The sequence below is a fragment of the Hoplias malabaricus genome, chromosome Y (genome assembly GCF_029633855.1).
Source record: "Hoplias malabaricus isolate fHopMal1 chromosome Y, fHopMal1.hap1, whole genome shotgun sequence".
NCBI classification, from domain to species: domain Eukaryota; kingdom Metazoa; phylum Chordata; class Actinopteri; order Characiformes; family Erythrinidae; genus Hoplias; species Hoplias malabaricus.
The window spans coordinates 84,386,488-84,404,430 of record NC_089820.1 but is presented as its reverse complement, the minus strand read 5'-3'; the positions used below and the strand labels follow the sequence as shown (position 1 = coordinate 84,404,430).

At 42.6% G+C, this 17,943-nt stretch overlaps 1 protein-coding gene across 1 annotated transcript in view; it reads left to right on the top strand.

Moving 5' to 3' along the window:
* The window catches only part of sema6ba (sema domain, transmembrane domain (TM), and cytoplasmic domain, (semaphorin) 6Ba), a 240,161-nt gene that overhangs the window by 161,629 nt on the left and 60,589 nt on the right, over positions 1-17,943 (top strand). The window contains exons 6-9 of the mRNA XM_066656615.1: positions 12,200-12,298; positions 14,561-14,651; positions 15,224-15,343; positions 15,425-15,477. Of these exons, the coding sequence (XP_066512712.1) occupies positions 12,200-12,298; positions 14,561-14,651; positions 15,224-15,343; positions 15,425-15,477 (363 nt within the window). The remainder of the gene's footprint in view (positions 1-12,199; positions 12,299-14,560; positions 14,652-15,223; positions 15,344-15,424; positions 15,478-17,943) is intronic.

Sequence of the window (17,943 nt, the reverse complement as noted above, 5' to 3'; positions counted from 1 at the left end):
AGGCACACAGAGGCACATCTGTCTCCATTAAATATCATCACATGTGGAGCTGTACATGCCACAGAGTGCAGTGAGGTGCAAGCGAGTTGGTAAAGAGACCCTGATGATGAATGGAGGTTTAGAGAGAGAGAGAGAGAGAGAGAGAGAGAGAGAGAGAGAGAGAGAGAGAGAGAGAGAGAGAGAGAGAGAGAGAGAGAGAGATCAGGGAAATGTGAGACCCTGTTTACAGTTAACAGCATCATTTCTGTAAATAACTATTACATAGACAATATAAAGTGATTACCATCAGCTACACAAACACACACACAAACACACACACACACACATACACACATACACACATACACATACATATGTATTTAAAAATGAAGCTGTAAATATTTGAGAATAAAGTCAATATGTTCAGAGTAAAGGCAATATTTCACCGAAAAAAGTAATAAAATTATTATGAATAATGATATATATTTGAACTGGAAACTGGTGCATCAGCCTCAGATGGTTTTTCATTATTTAATAATGCTTTTTCACTGTGTATAATCACATATTATTCTCATCCTTTTATTACTACAATATTACACACATTTTGTTTTATTATTATTATTATATTTTTTAAATAATAGTTATTTTCATCACCTTATATCTTTAGATATTACTGCTAATATATTTATTATAAAATAATTACATTTTTAAAATATTGTGTACCTAATACGTGAGTGAGTGAGTGAGTGAGTGAATGAGCGAGTGAGTGAATGAGTGAGTGAGTGAATGAATGAGTGAGTGAGTGAGTGAGCGAATGCGTGAGTAAGTGAATGAGTGAGTGAGTGAATGAGCGAGTGAATGAGTGAGTGAATGAATGAGTGAGTGAGCGAGCGAGTGAATGAGTGAGTGAATGAATGAGTGAGTGAGTGAGCGAATGCATGAGTGAATGAATGAGTGAGTGAGTGAGCGTATGCGTGAGTGAGTGAATGAGTGAATTAGTGAATGAGTGAGTGAACGAGTGAGTGAATGAGTGAGTGAGTGAGCGAATGAGTGAGTGAATGAGGGAGTGAGTGAGTGAATGAGTGAGTGAGTGAATGAATGGGTGAGTGAGTGAGTGACTGAGTGAGTGAATGAATGAATGAGTGAGTGAGTGAGCGATTGAGCGAGTGAGCGAGTGAGTGAATGAGTGAGTGAGTGAGCGAGTGAGTGAATGAGCGAGTGAGTGAATGAGTAAGTGAGTGAATGAATGAGTGAGTGAGTGAGCGAATGCGTGAGTAAGTGAATGAGTGAATGAGTGAGTGAGTGAGCGAATGAGTGAGTGAGTGAGTGAGTGAATGAGCGATTGAGTGATTGAGCGAGTGAGTGAGTGAGTGAGTGAGTGAGTGAGTGAATGAGTGAGTGAGTGAGTGAGTGAGTGAGCAAATGAGTGAGTGAGTGAGTGAGTGAGCGAATGAGTGAGTGAGTGAGTGAGTGAGTGAGTGAGTGAGTGAATGAGCGATTGAGCGAGTGAGTGAGTGAGTGAGTGAGCGAGCGAGCGAGCGAGCGAGTAACTGAGACTGTGAGTGGTTTACAAGCCAGTTCCATGAGGTGATTCATATCTAACAACCCATAAAATGTGGCCACTAAGAAAAAAAATATTATGGCACATCTATTATCGTATGCTGTTGTTTTTCCTCTACTTCAATCTCACATAAACTGCATTAAAATAAGCAGAAAAAAAATATTTCGTTTGTCCCATTGTAAAAGATGTGTCCAGTTATTTTTAACTTAGAAAAACAGCCAAATGATCTCCCGAGTGCAGCAGCGATCCAAGAAATGACTTTATCATCTGGAGGTCACTGGCTGAATCCCCAGTGAAGCCTCAGCTCTTCGAGGCCAGGAACAAGTCTGCACAATGTTGTTGTCGTTGGCCAAAAAAGCATGTATCTCTATTCCTGGTGATTCTTTATTTCACTGCATTATTTGAACACAACAGCTCTCCTTCACCTTGTGTGAATATGTCATGATGAATGAACCAATCCAAATACTCCAAAATGACTTGGTATTATGGACTTCTGCTGAAGGTTACAATTTTCGAGATGCATATTTATATATATTTTTAAATTGGTAATCGTTTCCTTTTTCATTCATTCATTCATTATTTAGGAAACCCACACAGACACAGAGAGAACACACCACACTCCTCACAGACAGTCACCCAGAGGAAACCCATGCAGACACAGAGAGAACACACCACACTCCTCACAGACAGTCACCCGGAGGAAACCCACGCAGACACAGAGAGAACACACCACACTCCTCACAGACAGTCACCCGGAGGAAACCCACGCAGACACAGGGAGAACACGCCACACTCCTCACAGACAGTCACCCGGAGGAAACCCACACAGACACAGAGAGAACACACCACACTCCTCACAGACAGTCACCCGGAGGAAACCCACGCAGACACAGAGAGAACACACCACACTCCTCACAGACAGTCACCCGGAGGAAACCCACGCAGACACAGAGAGAACACACCACACTCCTCACAGACAGTCACCCGGAGGAAACCCATGCAGACACAGAGAGAACACACCACACTCCTCACAGACAGTCACCCAGAGGAAACCCACGCAGACACAGAGAGAACACACCACACTCCTCACAGACAGTCACCCGGAGGAAACCCACACAGACACAGAGAGAACACACCACACTCCTCACAGACAGTCACCCGGAGGAAACCCACACAGACACAGAGAGAACACACCACACTCCTCACAGACAGTCACCCGGAGTTTGTTTCCTTTTTTCCACAATCAAATAAAAATAATATATGGAGCAGTGGCCCTCCATTTCCCCTCTTCACAGTCACCGCACACACACAGACACAAACACAAACACACACAGAGTGCTCCCCTTTGAGCATTTTGAACTGCCAAGCAGCAGTTTAAAAAGAAGCCATGGCTGGCTTCACATACCTTGGAGGGGTCATGTTCTTACCCTCACACCAAGACGGTGTGGTGGCATTGTGTGAGACTGGGGACCCATAGCTCTCAGAAGAGATTGTGCAGAGGTCTCAAGCTCAGAAATGTAGAGTTTATACACAGACATATTCACCCACATATAATTACATACAAGTATATGCACCCACACAGCCCTGTAAGTGTACGAGCACCCCCCCCCACCCCCCCCCCCCCCACACACACACACATACACACACACATACACAGGAGGTCAGTGTGATGTGATGTATGTGCTCTCTCAGTAATTGTGGGGCAATTAAATACTTCTAGCTGCTTGATCCTGGAGGACACGTTCTCATAAAGTGGACGGAAATTCAATATCCTTATTTATTCACACACACACACACACACACACACACACACATATGAAAACTTTTCACTGCCAGGTTCTGCTTCAGCAGAATGCAAATGACCTCAGGGCCTGCAGATACACAGATATTCACACAAACAAGCACACACACACACACACACACACACACACACTGTTAAACTTGTTCGGATGGCTGTGAGGTCAGAAGGCCTCAGGTACAGAGCGAGTGGCTGGAAAGCTCTGTTAAAGAGCAGAGAAATCGGAATAGAGGCAGTAAATGAAGGGATCCGGGAGATGTTTAACTCACAGTTCATAAAAGACGTGAGTGGGTGGAGAGACGAACACTTTCACTCAGTGTGATTTTAAGAACAGTCAGGAATGTATAAGATGATGAAACTTCAGCTCTATATCTCTGTGTGTGTGTGTGTGTGTGTGTGTGTGTGCGGTGAACGGCTTAAACACCTCACAGCACATCACTGTTTACAGTGTTTATCCGTCTCTGTAATAGACTTCCTGTCTCCCGTTTTCACACTGAGAGACAGACTGAGAAACAAGGAAACGGAAAAGTGAGGAGGGGCTGTAAAGGGAGACTGATGGAGAGAAATACAGAGAGGGAGATGCACAAAGATAGAGAGAGAGAGAGAGAGAGAGAGAGAGAGTTGATTTTATTTAGTAATTATACCCTTAGAGATTTGTACTGAGAGTTTGTTTTACATGGCATTTGAGAATTGTCTTATTGTAATGTTTTTGTAATTGGAGCATAATGGAGTGTTTTTAATCACATGGTGTTTATAAAAACCTTGACCAGGCTAATGCTGGACCTGAAATGAACCGTTCTGAAAGAGAGTGAGGTGGAGGCAGAGAGGGAGAGAGAGGCAGAGAGAGAGAGAGAGAGAGAGAGAGAGAGAGAGTCTGTTGCTGGTGGGAGAGAGGGAATTGACCCATTGCCAAATAGCACAGGTGGCGCTTTGTCACTGATGTGTCAGGAGGGACAGAGCAAATGAGAGAAATAGGAGAGGGGGAGGGTTAGAGAAAGAGAGAGAGAGCGAGAGAAGGGTCATACTCGAGAGAGTGAGAGATAGAGCATACACAGAGCGAAGAGAAGTCTAGGGATTTTAAAAGAAAGATGGAAAAGGCACCACGTGTGTGACGTTGAACGAACATTTGCTTCCATTTCGACTTCTTTAATATAAATTCACGTATGCAAGCTCCGCCCACACGTCTGTTGTTTTAGTAGCATTTGTGGTGAAGGTGATAAACACACAGTGCCTACAGTGTACAGATGATAGTACAAATAAACCTATTAAAATGATCAACACGTCAGGAGTTGGACGAGTGTGTGTATGCATTCATAAAACTATGAATATGTCTTAAATAATAATGTCTTTGCTCACATTGTCAAGGAAATGAATGTAAAAAGAACTTATTCATCATGCGCTGGCCTAGTGTCAAGGCCAGACGCGGTCGTTTAAAGGTGTCTGTTTTATTTGTGTTTTTATTAGTGTGGTTTATGACTTTGTGATTGCTGTACCATCGTGATGTGATTGATAGTGTTTACAGAGGTGGGCATTATCATTAAAGACAGAGTAATGAACAGTAACATTAGTCTTGACAGTATTTTATTGCAAAATAAAAACAAAATAAAAATAACAGTCCAAACAATTTGCTCACTGTGACTCATTCGAAGACTCACCACTGGTTTGACTCGTTTTCTGGCCAATGAGAGAGCAAGGCTCATTTGCGTCAACAATGTAACGTATGCATTAATTGTTCCAGTGGTTCACACCATTGCATCATGTTGGCTGCGCACCCCTTGGTGTCCACGTTCACTATGAACCAGCCTTAAGGCTTATAGTGTTTTAATGCTAGGCCTTAGTCCGTGTCATGGATTGAAACCGATAGCACACAAAGACTTTTCCAAATTTTCCAATTTACTGCAACACTTTGGGGCGGCACGGTGGTGCAGCAGGTAGTGTCACAGTCACACAGCTCCAGGGACCTGGAGGTTGTGGGTTCGGTTCCCACTCTGGGTGACTGTCTGTGAGGAGTGTGGTGTGTTCTCCCTGTGTCTGCGTGGGTTTCCTCCGGGTGACTGTCTGTGAGGAGTGTGGTGTGTTCTCCCTGTGTCTGCGTGGGTTTCGTCCGGGTGACTGTCTGTGAGGAGTGTGGTGTGTTCTCTCTGTGTCTGCGTGGGTTTCCTCCGGGTGACTGTCTGTGAGGAGTGTGGTGTGTTCTCCCTGTGTCTGCGTGGGTTTCGTCCGGGTGACTGTCTGTGAGGAGTGTGGTGTGTTCTCCCTGTGTCTGCGTGGGTTTCGTCCGGGTGACTGTCTGTGAGGAGTGTGGTGTGTTCTCCCTGTGTCTGCGTGGGTTTCCTCCGGGTGCTCCGGTTTCCTTCCACAGTCCAAAAAAACACACGTTGGTAGGTGGATTGGCGACTCAATAGTGCCCGTAGGTGTGAGTGAATGTGTGTGGACTGGCGCCCCCTCCAGGGTGTATTCCCACCTTGCGCCGGACCCACCGCGACCCTGAACTGGATAAGCGCTTACAGATAATGAATGAATGAATGCAACACTTTGGGGAAGGCCCTTTTCCGTTCCAGCAGAACAGTGACTGTGCCCCTGTGCACAAAGTGAGGTACATAAAGACATGTCTTGAGGAGCTTGGTGTGGAGGACTCCCAACAAGTCAGGAGTGGTCGATGGACGATGGTCAAGTTCAGGAGCATTATTGTCGTTAAAGGTGGTAAGGAAAGGTGAATAGATTTTATTAAAAAACTGTGAAATAAAAGAACACAAGTCCTGGAGGTGAAGTGAGGCGTATGAAATCAACACAATTTTAAAATCTACAAATATCATAGAATATGGTACAACTATGTTCCCTAATTAAAGGTATGAAAAGTGCAGAGCAGTGACAGAGGCACTGTTCTCCTTATTACAAGTCACTGAAGCATCACAATGATTTTCAAGCTGTGATTATAGTTAGGAATAGCACTGAGTGTTGCTTTAACCTAAAGGGTTAAAGGGGTTACTTTATTGAATACTATATATATATATATATTTGTGTGTGTCTTGTTTATGGCAGTGTATCTATACTCCAACAGCATTTGAATAAATGACAGGCTCAATCGTGTCTGTTTAATAACCAACATTTGGCTACAAGTGTTAAGAAGAAGGGGTAAAGTGCATAAAGTGAGTCAGAGTGGAAGCTTCAGCTGTGGTTTCTTATCAGAACACGGGACGTGCTCCAGTCCATGCTCTTGCAGCACTTATTTACAAAATATTACGTCAGTTTCTCTCAGGATTCGTATTCACTCAGCCATGCAAATACATGCTTAGTGCTGTATGCAGTACTTTGCTGTACTTTCAGTATGTCTCAGCATATATGTTTTATCATGTGCCTTATGAAGGTGTATTTTGTTCATTAAAACTTTGCGCAAACTTGTGATTGATCCTGAATCACCACTCCAACACCACTCCAACTCATCTCAAATGTATTGGGTTGGTACTCCATCCTTTAAAAACATGTAGCTCCACTGCTGAGTGGGTTATGCTCCTCTAGCCCATGCTTGGCACTTGGCATGACAACATTAGACTCATGTTCAGATCTAGTGCACAGCTCACTTACTCACATTTAGCAGGCTAAAGGTTCTCCACTAGGAGGTGCTATTTGTATGTTGCACCCCTGTATGTGTACTGTACTGTAGTGGGTTGTTGATCTTCACTTCACTTAATTGCTATAAATCAGGGGTAATTAATTAAAATTCATTAAGGTCCATTTAGAGAGCATTTTCTCAAGCCAAGGTCCGGAACAAAATGTATAACCTGCATATGATCAGTGCCATATCCTGCGTATTGAAGTGTTTCATAAAGAATTTCAAATCAAATTATATTTTCAATGACATTTCAATATATTTCAACAAGATTTATAAATATTAGGAATGACAAATACTCTAAAGGGCGGCACAGTGGTGCAGCAGATGGTGTCGCAGTCACACAGCTCCAGGGACCTGGCGGTTGTGGGTTCGATTCCCGCTCCGGGTGACTGTTTGTGAGGAGTCTGGTGTGTTCTCTCTGTGTCTGCGTGGGTTTCCTCCAGGTGACTGTCTGTGAGGAGTGTGGTGTGTTCTCCCTGTGTCTCCATGGGTTTCCTCCGGGTGACTGTCTGTGAGGAGTGTGGTGTGTTCTCTCTGTGTCTGCGTGGGTTTCCTCTGGGTGACTGTCTGTGAGGAGTGTGGTGTGTTCTCCCTGTGTCTGTGTGGGTATCCTCCGGGTGACTGTCTGTGAGGAGTGTGGTGTGTTCTCTCTGTGTCTGCGTGGGTTTCCTCCAGGTGCTCCGGTTTCCTCCCATGCTCCAAAAACACACGTTGGTAGGTGGATTGGCGACTCAAAAGTGTCCCTAGGTGTGTGTGTGTTGCCCTGTGAATGACTGGTGCCCCCTCCAGGGTGTGTTCCCGCCTTGCACCTAAAGATTCCAGGTAGGCTCTGGACCCACCGCGACCCTGAACTGCATAAGGGTTACAGACAATGGATGGATGGAAATACTCTAAATAAAATGTCCTTTTCTCATTTTAAAGAAAATTTACATATAAAACAATAATTTTGAAAAAACAAAATGCATATTTGACGTCTGGACCCTCATTGGCGGCACGGCGCTCATCATAATGCACAGATCTGATTGGCTGAGTAGCCTCATGTGTGATATGCCTATTTGCGAGCCCTGAAATAAATCGCTGTATTCAGCACTGATTTTTAATGTATATTTTTATAAACTAATTCAGTAAGAAAACATAAAAGTCAAGAATTGTACAATGACATCACATTAACTTTAAATACATTTTTAACAATATAGAATTTCACAAAACTGACTGTAATTAAGGGCTCATTATTCTTTGTTTGTTCGCTATTTATCTCCTGTAATATGTGAAAAATAACTGAGGCTTTCCGTTTAAAGCCCAACTTAGTATTAGCCACCCTCTGTGTGCACTGTGTGAGCTCATAGTTCTGAGCTTTAGTTCTGTTAGCTCATAATTAGTAGGTAATTACAGCTAGATTGCAGTACTGATGTTACCTGCGTCTGCACAGTAGATGGGGGGGTTTGAGAGAAAACAGTTGTTGACTGTGTATTTTATGTTTGTGTGTTGTATGAACACATTAAATAATGTGATCATCCTCATGAAGAATGTGAATATGTTTTACACTCTTTGAAAATCCCAGCAGTTCTTGACATAGTTTAAATACTGTTTAATCAAATAGACCATTAAATATATTCCTAATCAATTACTCAATACACACACACACACACACACACACACACATGCTTCAGCATCACCACATCACCTTTCAACACTCCAGCTAATCATCCCATAGAACGACCTTCAGTGTCAACCCCCCTCTGAGTTCAGCTGCACCAGGAGGCCCAGCCAAACTGAATGGACAAAGAGAAAAGAGGTCCCCAGGATGCAGCTGCACAGTGGAGCCCTCATATAGCAGTTACAGAAAAATACACATAACTTCTTCAAAGACATTCAGTGGTGTCCAGCATTGAAGCAAAGCATTCCTCACTCTTAAATGTACTGCTTGTTTATTTAGCAGCACGCTGGCTTTCTCTAATGGGAGGGCTGTGTATTTTTTTAGAGTTTAAAAAAAACAGTTACCTTCATTACCATCAAAGACAGACATGCATCATAAAATTGCTAGCATGTTGTGCCCTCCACCCCTCTTCCAAAAAGTCTGGAAAATTGGTCTTTAGATGAGTGAAACACAGCATGTACCTTGTGGTTGAGCTGCGCGGTGAGGCCCACTTTATGGCCTGCTATGCAGTAAGCAAACGACGGGCTAGAAGAACAATGTCGGAGAAATGAAATATGTCTCTCACAATTTAGCCTCTTCTGCACTGGAGACTAATTTAGCTAACGAGCTGGAAGCTTTCCGCCGACAACTGCAGAGGTCCACACGCACTTGATTTCATTCAAACCACATTGATTTGTTCAGTAGCTTCTGTGGTTATCTGTAAAAATGATCCCAAGTGTCAGGAAACTTTAGAGAAGACCGAATGGAACAAACAAAGGGGTTCTTCCATTGTTTAGGTCTTCAGGAGCTGCACAGAAGGCCTATTACATTAAAGACTGGTAACAATATTGCAGCAAAGATTCTGGAGGTGAGCCACCAACCAGGACTTTGAACAGACCCATTTTCTTACTTGTGTAGATTAATATTCATATCATACTCTTGTAGCCTTTTAAACCATGGCCTACAGTGATGTGTTACTGTATTCTTATTGATAAAGGTATGGCTAGGTCCACATTACCATGAAGTGACTCAGTGTCGTTCCCTGTCTTAGGACAGGATCTGTTTGTTTGTTTGTTTGTTTGTTTTGTTTTTTTATTTCTTTAAAAAGAGATTTTCCTCTCTCAGTTTTTAAAAATGTCCCCTTCCAGACAAATACAAGAATGACTGCATTCTCATTCCAGTCCAGTAGGGGGCCATTGTACCTCTTAAAGAGAGACATCAAAAGACCATCAATCATGAGAGAAACACCGAGGTTTAATCCCAAATCACTACATACTCCCTCTGTAGTGCATTATGCAAGTCATGAATTTACTGACTCTAGATCTTAACAGTACATTATGTTTTTCTAATACAGCATCATTTATATTCATTCACATGTGGGAATCAGAAATCTAGTGCTAGCTTCGTGTGCAGTGTCTTTAATGACATATAATTCACACTATAGGGAGTGAGGAGATATTTGAATTTCAGACAGAGACAGGCACGCTGTGTGACGTCAGCGATTTCCAAAAATATAACTTTTCGTTGTCCACCTGAGAACACTAACAACACTGTTTTAAAAACCTCATTGTCAGTGACTTAAAAGGCTGTTTTTGTGTGAATGGGAGGCCAAGACTAAGACAAAAACCTTCATTTTTTAAAAAATATGTACTTATTTTGGTTCCTGGTTGTGTTCCCTGGTCATGTGACCGTCCTTTCCTTGTGTCACACTTCTTGATTCGGTCCCAGGTGTGTCTTGTTTTGTGTGTCTGCCCTGTTTCTCTGGTTGTCTGCCATTTGAGTTAGTCGTGTTCATCTGGAGTCTGGGCTTAGTTTGGTGGTCTTTCTTTGGGAGCTCTTTGTTTTTCCTAGCATTTCATGTTTTATGTTTCTTTTATCTCTGAAGTCTAGGTCTTTGTAGCTTTCTGTGTTTAGCTTATCGTGAGCTTCTTTGCCTGTGGTCCTGAGTTTATCTTAAGTTTCCGTAGTGTCTCTTTCTGTCTTAGATGTTTTTGTCAAGACAACTTCTAGTTCTTATCTTGTGTCTTGTAAAGCACCTTGTATTTAGTCTGCTTAGTGGTTTAGTAACCTCTCCTTATGTCTGTTAACCCTTGAGTACTCTCTCTATATGTAGCTTGTTCTCAGCTTGTCTCCTGTATTTAGGGCTGTAGTCTGTCACTAGCTGAGTTTAGCTAATTTTGCGTGTTGTGTGTCATGGTTTGTATCTGAGTTTTCCTTATTTCTGTGTGAGGTTTGGTTCTTGGGTTGTCCTCTGTACCTAAGGTTATATTCACTGTATATTTTTGTGTATACACTCTGTTATTGTAATAGTTTCTTGGCCTTTTTGTAGTTCCTTTAGCATTTAGTATCTATCTACCTTTTCGGTTTTGTCTGTTGTATTGTTAGTCTTTTCGCTTGTCTTTAGTAATTCTTTTGAGTTGGTGTTAGTTGCAGGTTCAGATCTTGGTCTTTCTCTGTTCTGTCATAATTCCTTTTTGCATATTTTCATTTATCGTCCATCTATGCACATAGTTCCGTCTCCTTTGTCCCTCACACCACGCCCCTGATTGTGACAATCTGGTTTACTTTTATTAATCCGACACAGATCTGGTGTTTTCAGGGCTGTGTGAACATGTTAAATCAGATTTGAATCACTGTCATACGTGGTCTTAGAGCAGATACACATCCAGTTCGTGAGCATGTGACATGAATGTGTTTAGGGCTGTTGCCTCAACCTTTTTAATGCAGCAAAACAACACTGGAAGAGGGGTTCAAGCTGTGTCCCAAATAGCACCATGTTCCCTACATAGTGCACTTCACACGTTATGAACGGAAAACTACTGCACTCAGACTCGACACTGGTTCAGAAGGAAGATTCGTAAGATATACCTGAATATAACTTGAGATGTATGTCATAAAATGCACTGTGATTGCAGAAACTTATTTTATGACGTACATTGTGCACTACACGGGGTGGAGGGAGACGTTTGAGGTTCAGATGATTGTTTATTTATTTTTTGCCTTCTTGTCTTGATCACGTACACTTCAACAAGCTTTGCTGTACTCAACAGTTTGCTGTACTCCTGAGAAACATGTGATGCACATGAGCTACTAACAAGTCACTTTGTCCAGTTTTAACAAGTCGTCTCACAAATGTTTTTGTTGCCAGAGACAGATTTTTTCACATTACAGACATATGCTAATCACTTACCTTTGTGACTGTGAACCGTCAAGAGGAGCCTATGTCATAGTGTCAGAAACCTCATAGACAAGTCTGTCTGAGATACAGCTCCACATACAGTGCCTTAAAGTGAGTGTGTGATCATCTGAGCACGACATTAACAAATGGTAGTTAGTGGGCTTTGAGGTTCCAGTTTTTCTTAGCAATTAACCTCAGAGCTCTAGTGTGAAAATGAAGTACTAACCTTCCGACACCCTGTGTATGTGTGTGTGTGTGTGTGAGCTGATCAAGTAACACATGCAGTAAAGGAAAACTGTAGATTTGATTTATGGCCAAACCATTGTCTAATGTTTGTTTGTTCCCCTTTTTGTTTCACCCTACCTTCTCTCTCTCTCTCTCTCTTTCTCTCTCTCTCTCTCTCTCTCTCTCTCTCTCTCTCTCTGCTTCTTCAGGAGGAGTGTCGTAACTATATGAAGGTCCTGCTGAGTCAGCATGGTGGGCTTTTCGTGTGTGGCACCAACGCCTTCAACCCACTGTGCGCCAATTACACTGTGAGTGACCCCACCACGTTGCCCACAAGCTGCAGAAAGCTCCATGGGGAAAAAAAAAAGAAAATCCACACTGGCACCTCACTGAGTAAACATGTGGCCAACAGAGAAGCCAGCGTGCATAGTTAGAGCCACACAATGCACCGCAGTAGTTTCAGTGATTTATGATTGGCTGCTTCTGCATTGTAGAAGCTGGGGTTGGTTATTGGGAAACTTTTATTGGAAGCATTTGTCTTGACATTTCAGTGGTTTGCACTGTCATCATTGGCTGTGCCCTTCTAATAACTACTGGTTGCTACCAGGGCGGCGTGATGCGGACCGAGGCGCGGGGTGATCATTTAAAGTTGTTGGATGTTACGACAGTGTGAGAAGTGATCAATTGTAATAAAGTAGTTTCTGTGTTTGTAAACTCAGGTTTTTTTCTTGTGTATTAACAGAAACTAAGCCTATAGCAAAATGATACAAAAATACAAAAGCACTATTTAGTTTTATGGCAAATAAAAATCACACTTGCCCTCAGAAATGTGGCAGTTTCCTCTGCTCTTTTGTGAACACATTTTTAGCTGTAAATGAGCACTGTTTAAGGTTTAAGCTGCTTATTTTTCCTGAACAACAGCTATTCAGCTTATTGGTGTGTGTGTGTGTGTGTGTGTGTGTGTGTGTGTGTGTGTGTGTGTGAGAGAGAACATGAGTGAATGAGACAGAAAAAGAGAGTCAATTTTTATGTGATAGTTCTAATACAGTTTCACTACATGATCTGGACGCTTATGTGGAACTCCAAGCAAACAGTAAAGTGTATCGATTGAGTCTTTTGTATTAGATAAAAGGCATAAAAGCAGATGGGATGTTCGTCTGTAAATCGACAGCGTGTGATAAATCAGAGATGTGGCGGACTGACAGTGTTCCAGCGTAGTGCTGACTAATATAACGTCTATAGCAGTGTCACACACCATTACACTGTAGACTAAATACAAACTACATTAAATTCACAACAAAAAAAGGAGTATTGATCAGTAGTAATTAGAATTATAATTAAAGGGTGACACGGTGTGTTGCAGTCACACAGCTCCAGGGACCTGTAGGTTGTGGGTTCGAGTCCCGCTCCGGGTGACTGTCTGTGAGGAGTGTGGTGTGTTCTCCTTGTGTCTGCGTGGGTTTCCTCCGGGTGACTGTCTGTGAGGAGTGTGGTGTGTTCTCCCTGTGTCTGCGTGGGTTTCCTCCGGGTGACTGTCTGTGAGGAGTGTGGTGTGTTCTCCCTGTGTCTGCGTGGGTTTCCTCCGGGTGACTGTCTGTGAGGAGTGTGGTGTGTTCTCTCTGTGTCTGTGTGGGTTTCCTCCGGGTGACTGTCTGTGAGGAGTGTGGTGTGTTCTCCCTGTGTCTGCGTGGGTTTCCTCCGGGTGACTGTCTGTGAGGAGTGTGGTGTGTTCTGTCTGTGTCTGTGTGGGTTTCCTCTGGGTGACTGTCTGTGAGGAGTGTGGTGTGTTCTCTCTGTGTCTGTGTGGGTTTCCTCCGGGTGACTGTCTGTGAGGAGTGTGGTGTGTTCTCCCTGTGTCTGTGTGGGTTTCCTCCCACAGTCCAAAAACACACGTTGGTAGGTGGATTGGCGACTCAGAAGTGTCCGTAGGTCTGTGTGTGTCTGTGTTGCCCTGTGAAGGACTGGCGCCCCCTCCAGGGTGTATTCCCACCTTGCGCCCAATGATTCCAGGTAGGCTCTGGACCCACCGCGACCCTGAATTCCTGTATGGAATGAGCCTGTTGTAAACAGCAGGGCTAAAACACACCTGGACGAACGGGAGGATGTAAACTGCTTGAGGATGTCTCTAAATCCTTTTGGGTTTTGTAACATTGTGAGGAAAATGATTCAAATCAGACTTTTTGTAGTTTTTTTTCCACACATGGCCTGGATTGACTGTTCACAAACTTTTGAAGCAATGTTTACATACTGCAACACCACCTTTTATTCCAAATGATACAGGCCCTTGAATATTCTGGGAGTATGAGTGTTCTGAATGTTAAGAACGCGTTGTGTTAGTGTCAGTGTTTGAGTCGTTAGAGCTCAGTGTGAGCTGTGTGATGACAAACACTTCTAGATTTTTGTTTTTGAGGAGTTTTTCCAGCTCTGTGACAGTTCCCACTTTGCCGCAGCTTGGGGCTGCTATACCTGGTTGGGGAAATGGGATTTGATGCATGTGCTTTAAATAAATGCTAACTGTGTACATTGAAAGGTGATGTGGTGTTACAGATGTGTGTGTGTGTGTGTTTCAGAGAGACACTCTGGAAATGGTTGGAGAGCCCATCAGTGGAATGGCCAGATGCCCATATGACCCCAAACATGCCAACGTAGCTCTGTTTGCAGGTACACACGCACACACACAGAGTCGCAAACACACACAAGCATACAAGACATTTCACAATATGTCAAATGAATACTCGCATTTAATTAAGCATTTTGTTTGTGGCGTATGAAAACCAGGAGATATTTTCTGTTTATATATTTATTTGTATATGAATTTGAACATATTTTTATATCAATCCCATTGTGTGAATTTAATACAAATTGTTATATAAACAAACATGAAATTTCAGACATTTCTTTGGCAGCAGAAAGTAGCAGCCAGTGGCAGCTGCCAGTCACTGAGTGGCTGCTGCCTCTGACCAGTCAGTGACTGCTAATTTGAGGATAAGACAAAACATTAGAAAGTATTTGAATATGTACAAATCAAACTCTCATGACACAATCACAATCACCACAAGCCTCTTAATAAACACAATTCCACATTAGTTTACACTTTGTAACTAGGTTAAAATGGAGTGTGGAACAGCTCACTAGCACACTGTGGTGTCACTCTTCATTGATGTATGGCTCACTGTTTCAGTTTCGATCTTTCCTCTGGTAACTGACCTCTCTTTTTTTGACCACTGACCCAGAGGGCAGTCTGTTCACGGGTACAGTGACCGATTTCCTGGCCATTGACGCTGTGATCTACCGCAGCCTGGGAGACAGCCCGGCCCTCCGCACCATCAAACATGACTCCAAGTGGTTCAGAGGTGAGTCCCCCACACTGGGATGTGGTTGTGGTGGTGTGTGTGTGTGTTGGGTGTACTAAAACTCTGATTTGTGTGTGTCAGTTGACCTGGATATCGATAGAAAATTGTATGTCAGTGGTGATATAAGGACAAATGTATGAAATTATATCTCTACCTCATTAAATGTATGGTACTGTTAAAAAGCTTGGAATCATTTATTATATTAATAGTTATAATATTTATGTACACAGTTGTATTTTTATAAAGTTCATTGCTATAGTTGTATAATTCTATAATAATTGTTAGGTTATATTTTATATTTATATTTCAGCAGTAAATAGTGTTAGTGCATTAAAAAAATCCAGACGTGTGTTTTCTGTCCTGGCAATTAACCAAAATATTAATTAAACTGATGTACTCAAACTTTTGCACACAACTGTACAATGTTAAAGGGTATTAAACGTCTTTTAAACACAGGATCTTTAAAAATTAATACATGTACAATCAAAGAGAGCAGCCCAGATATTGTATCATTTCTATGCAATGATTTGTTATGGGGCGGCACGGTGGCGCAGCAGGTAGGTGTCGCAGTCACACAGCTCCAGGGGTTCAATTCCCACTCCAGGTGACTGCCTGTGAGGAGTGTGGTGTGTTCTCCCTGTGTCTGCATGGGTTTCCTCCGGGTGACTGTCTGTGAGGAGTGTGTTGTGTTCTCCCTGTGTTCGCGTGGGTTTCCTCCGGGTGACAGTCTGTGAGGAGTGTGGTGAGTTCTCCCTGTGTCTGCGTGGGTTTCCTCCGGGTGACTGTCTGTGAGGAGTGTGGTGAGTTCTCTCTGTGTCTGCGTGGGTTTCCTCCGGGTGACTGTCTGTGAGGAGTGTGGTGTGTTCTCTCTGTGTCTGCGTGGGTTTCCTCCGGGTGCTCCGGTTTCCTCCCACAGTCCAAAAACACACGTTGGTAGGTGGATTGGCGACTCAAAAGTGTCCGTAGGTGTGAGTGTGTGAGTGATTTAGGGTCTTAATAAAACATCGGCCACATGCTTTGGTCAAAATTAAGGTGCTACAAAGGGTTCTTTGGACAACACAATAACAGAACCATGTTTGGTTCCATATAGAAACATTTATACTAACACATTTAACTGGATAAAGTACCTTACAGGTGAGGTTCTAATCAAATTACACTTCTCTTATATAATTCTGAGGACTGTTCTGATGTATTTATGAAGTCCCAGTGTGGTTAAAAATGGTTAAAAAAACAGCATTTTGGAGGTTTTTTGACAATAAAGACCCCTTTAAACTTTGAAAAGCATGAGCTGAGATGAGGACATTGCTCTATTCCTGCTCCAAAGGTGGGTGAAATGTACTTATTGTTGCTGTAAATGAAACTGTCTCTAAATAGTGAAGAGCATTAACTGCGTGAAAGTAAAAGCACAGAGAGAAAATGATACAAAACTAAACAACTTCCGTTACAAGTAAGTTTTTCAAACAGTGAATAAAAACATGCAGCCGACAAGTTCATCTTCAGTACAAACAACAGTTGTTTCTTCCGCCTCAAATGTACAGTCCACTTTAAGAAATGCGGCACTTCTGAACGTAAACAAAGCACAGAACAGCGTTTCCCCACCATCACAGACGTTCACTTTATGATCAAGTGATGGGTTTTTACATCTTCAGGAGGTTCCTGTTTTTATGGAAACAAAATCAGTTCTTCTATGACAATGCTGAAAGAACACATTGAAGCACCTTTATTTTTAAGAATGCAGTTAACCCCAAGTGAGCTGTAGCTGTAGAGAAGCTCATTTTAAATTACTTGTGAATACCACAGTTTGTGACAGACAGCCCACAGAAAAGTGACTGGGTTCTCTTATGTCACAGTAGGTGGTGTGGTGGGAGTTCTCAGTCGAAGGTGCACAAGGGCTGTATAGTGAGCTTTTCATAACATGCTCCCTTTAAAGTAACCTTAGCTTGACACCAACAAATTGCTGTCTATTTAATATCATTTGTGCAGCTGCCTTGACACTTGATCCCCATGTTGGAGGCTTGAAACATTCTGGATATTGATTTTATTATAACATCATACTTGACGTTATTCAGATTTCTCTTTCCTCCTACAACCATCCACTTCCTGCCACCAGTACAGACACCTTTCCTTCAGAACCCAGTCCTTAACAATTGGATAATATTGTTTATGTAACAAGTTAAAAGTGAAAGCCTGGACCAGAAGTGTGTAATAAATATATGCTCCGTTTTTGAAAATATCCCTGTACAGATTAATACAAAAATGGCTGTAATATCATGCCAGTCCAGTAGGGGGCCAGAGTACCTTTTAAAAAGAGCCACCAAAACACCACGATGCATGAGTGGCGCATGAGTGGAGCATTAGGACTCCACATTTAACATATACACTCACCCACACACACACACACACACAAAACGAGGAGAAATAGAAATAAGCTGTGTGTTAAATGCCTCGGTCAACAGCACTTCAGCTGTGTATGTCAAAGGAGAAGAAAGCGCATTCACTGTTTGCTCCCATTTTTCCTGCCAGTCCAGTGGATTAAACTGGCGACCTTTCAGTCCTCAGCACTCTGCTCTAAATTTAGGTCTCTGCTGCCCCCACACATA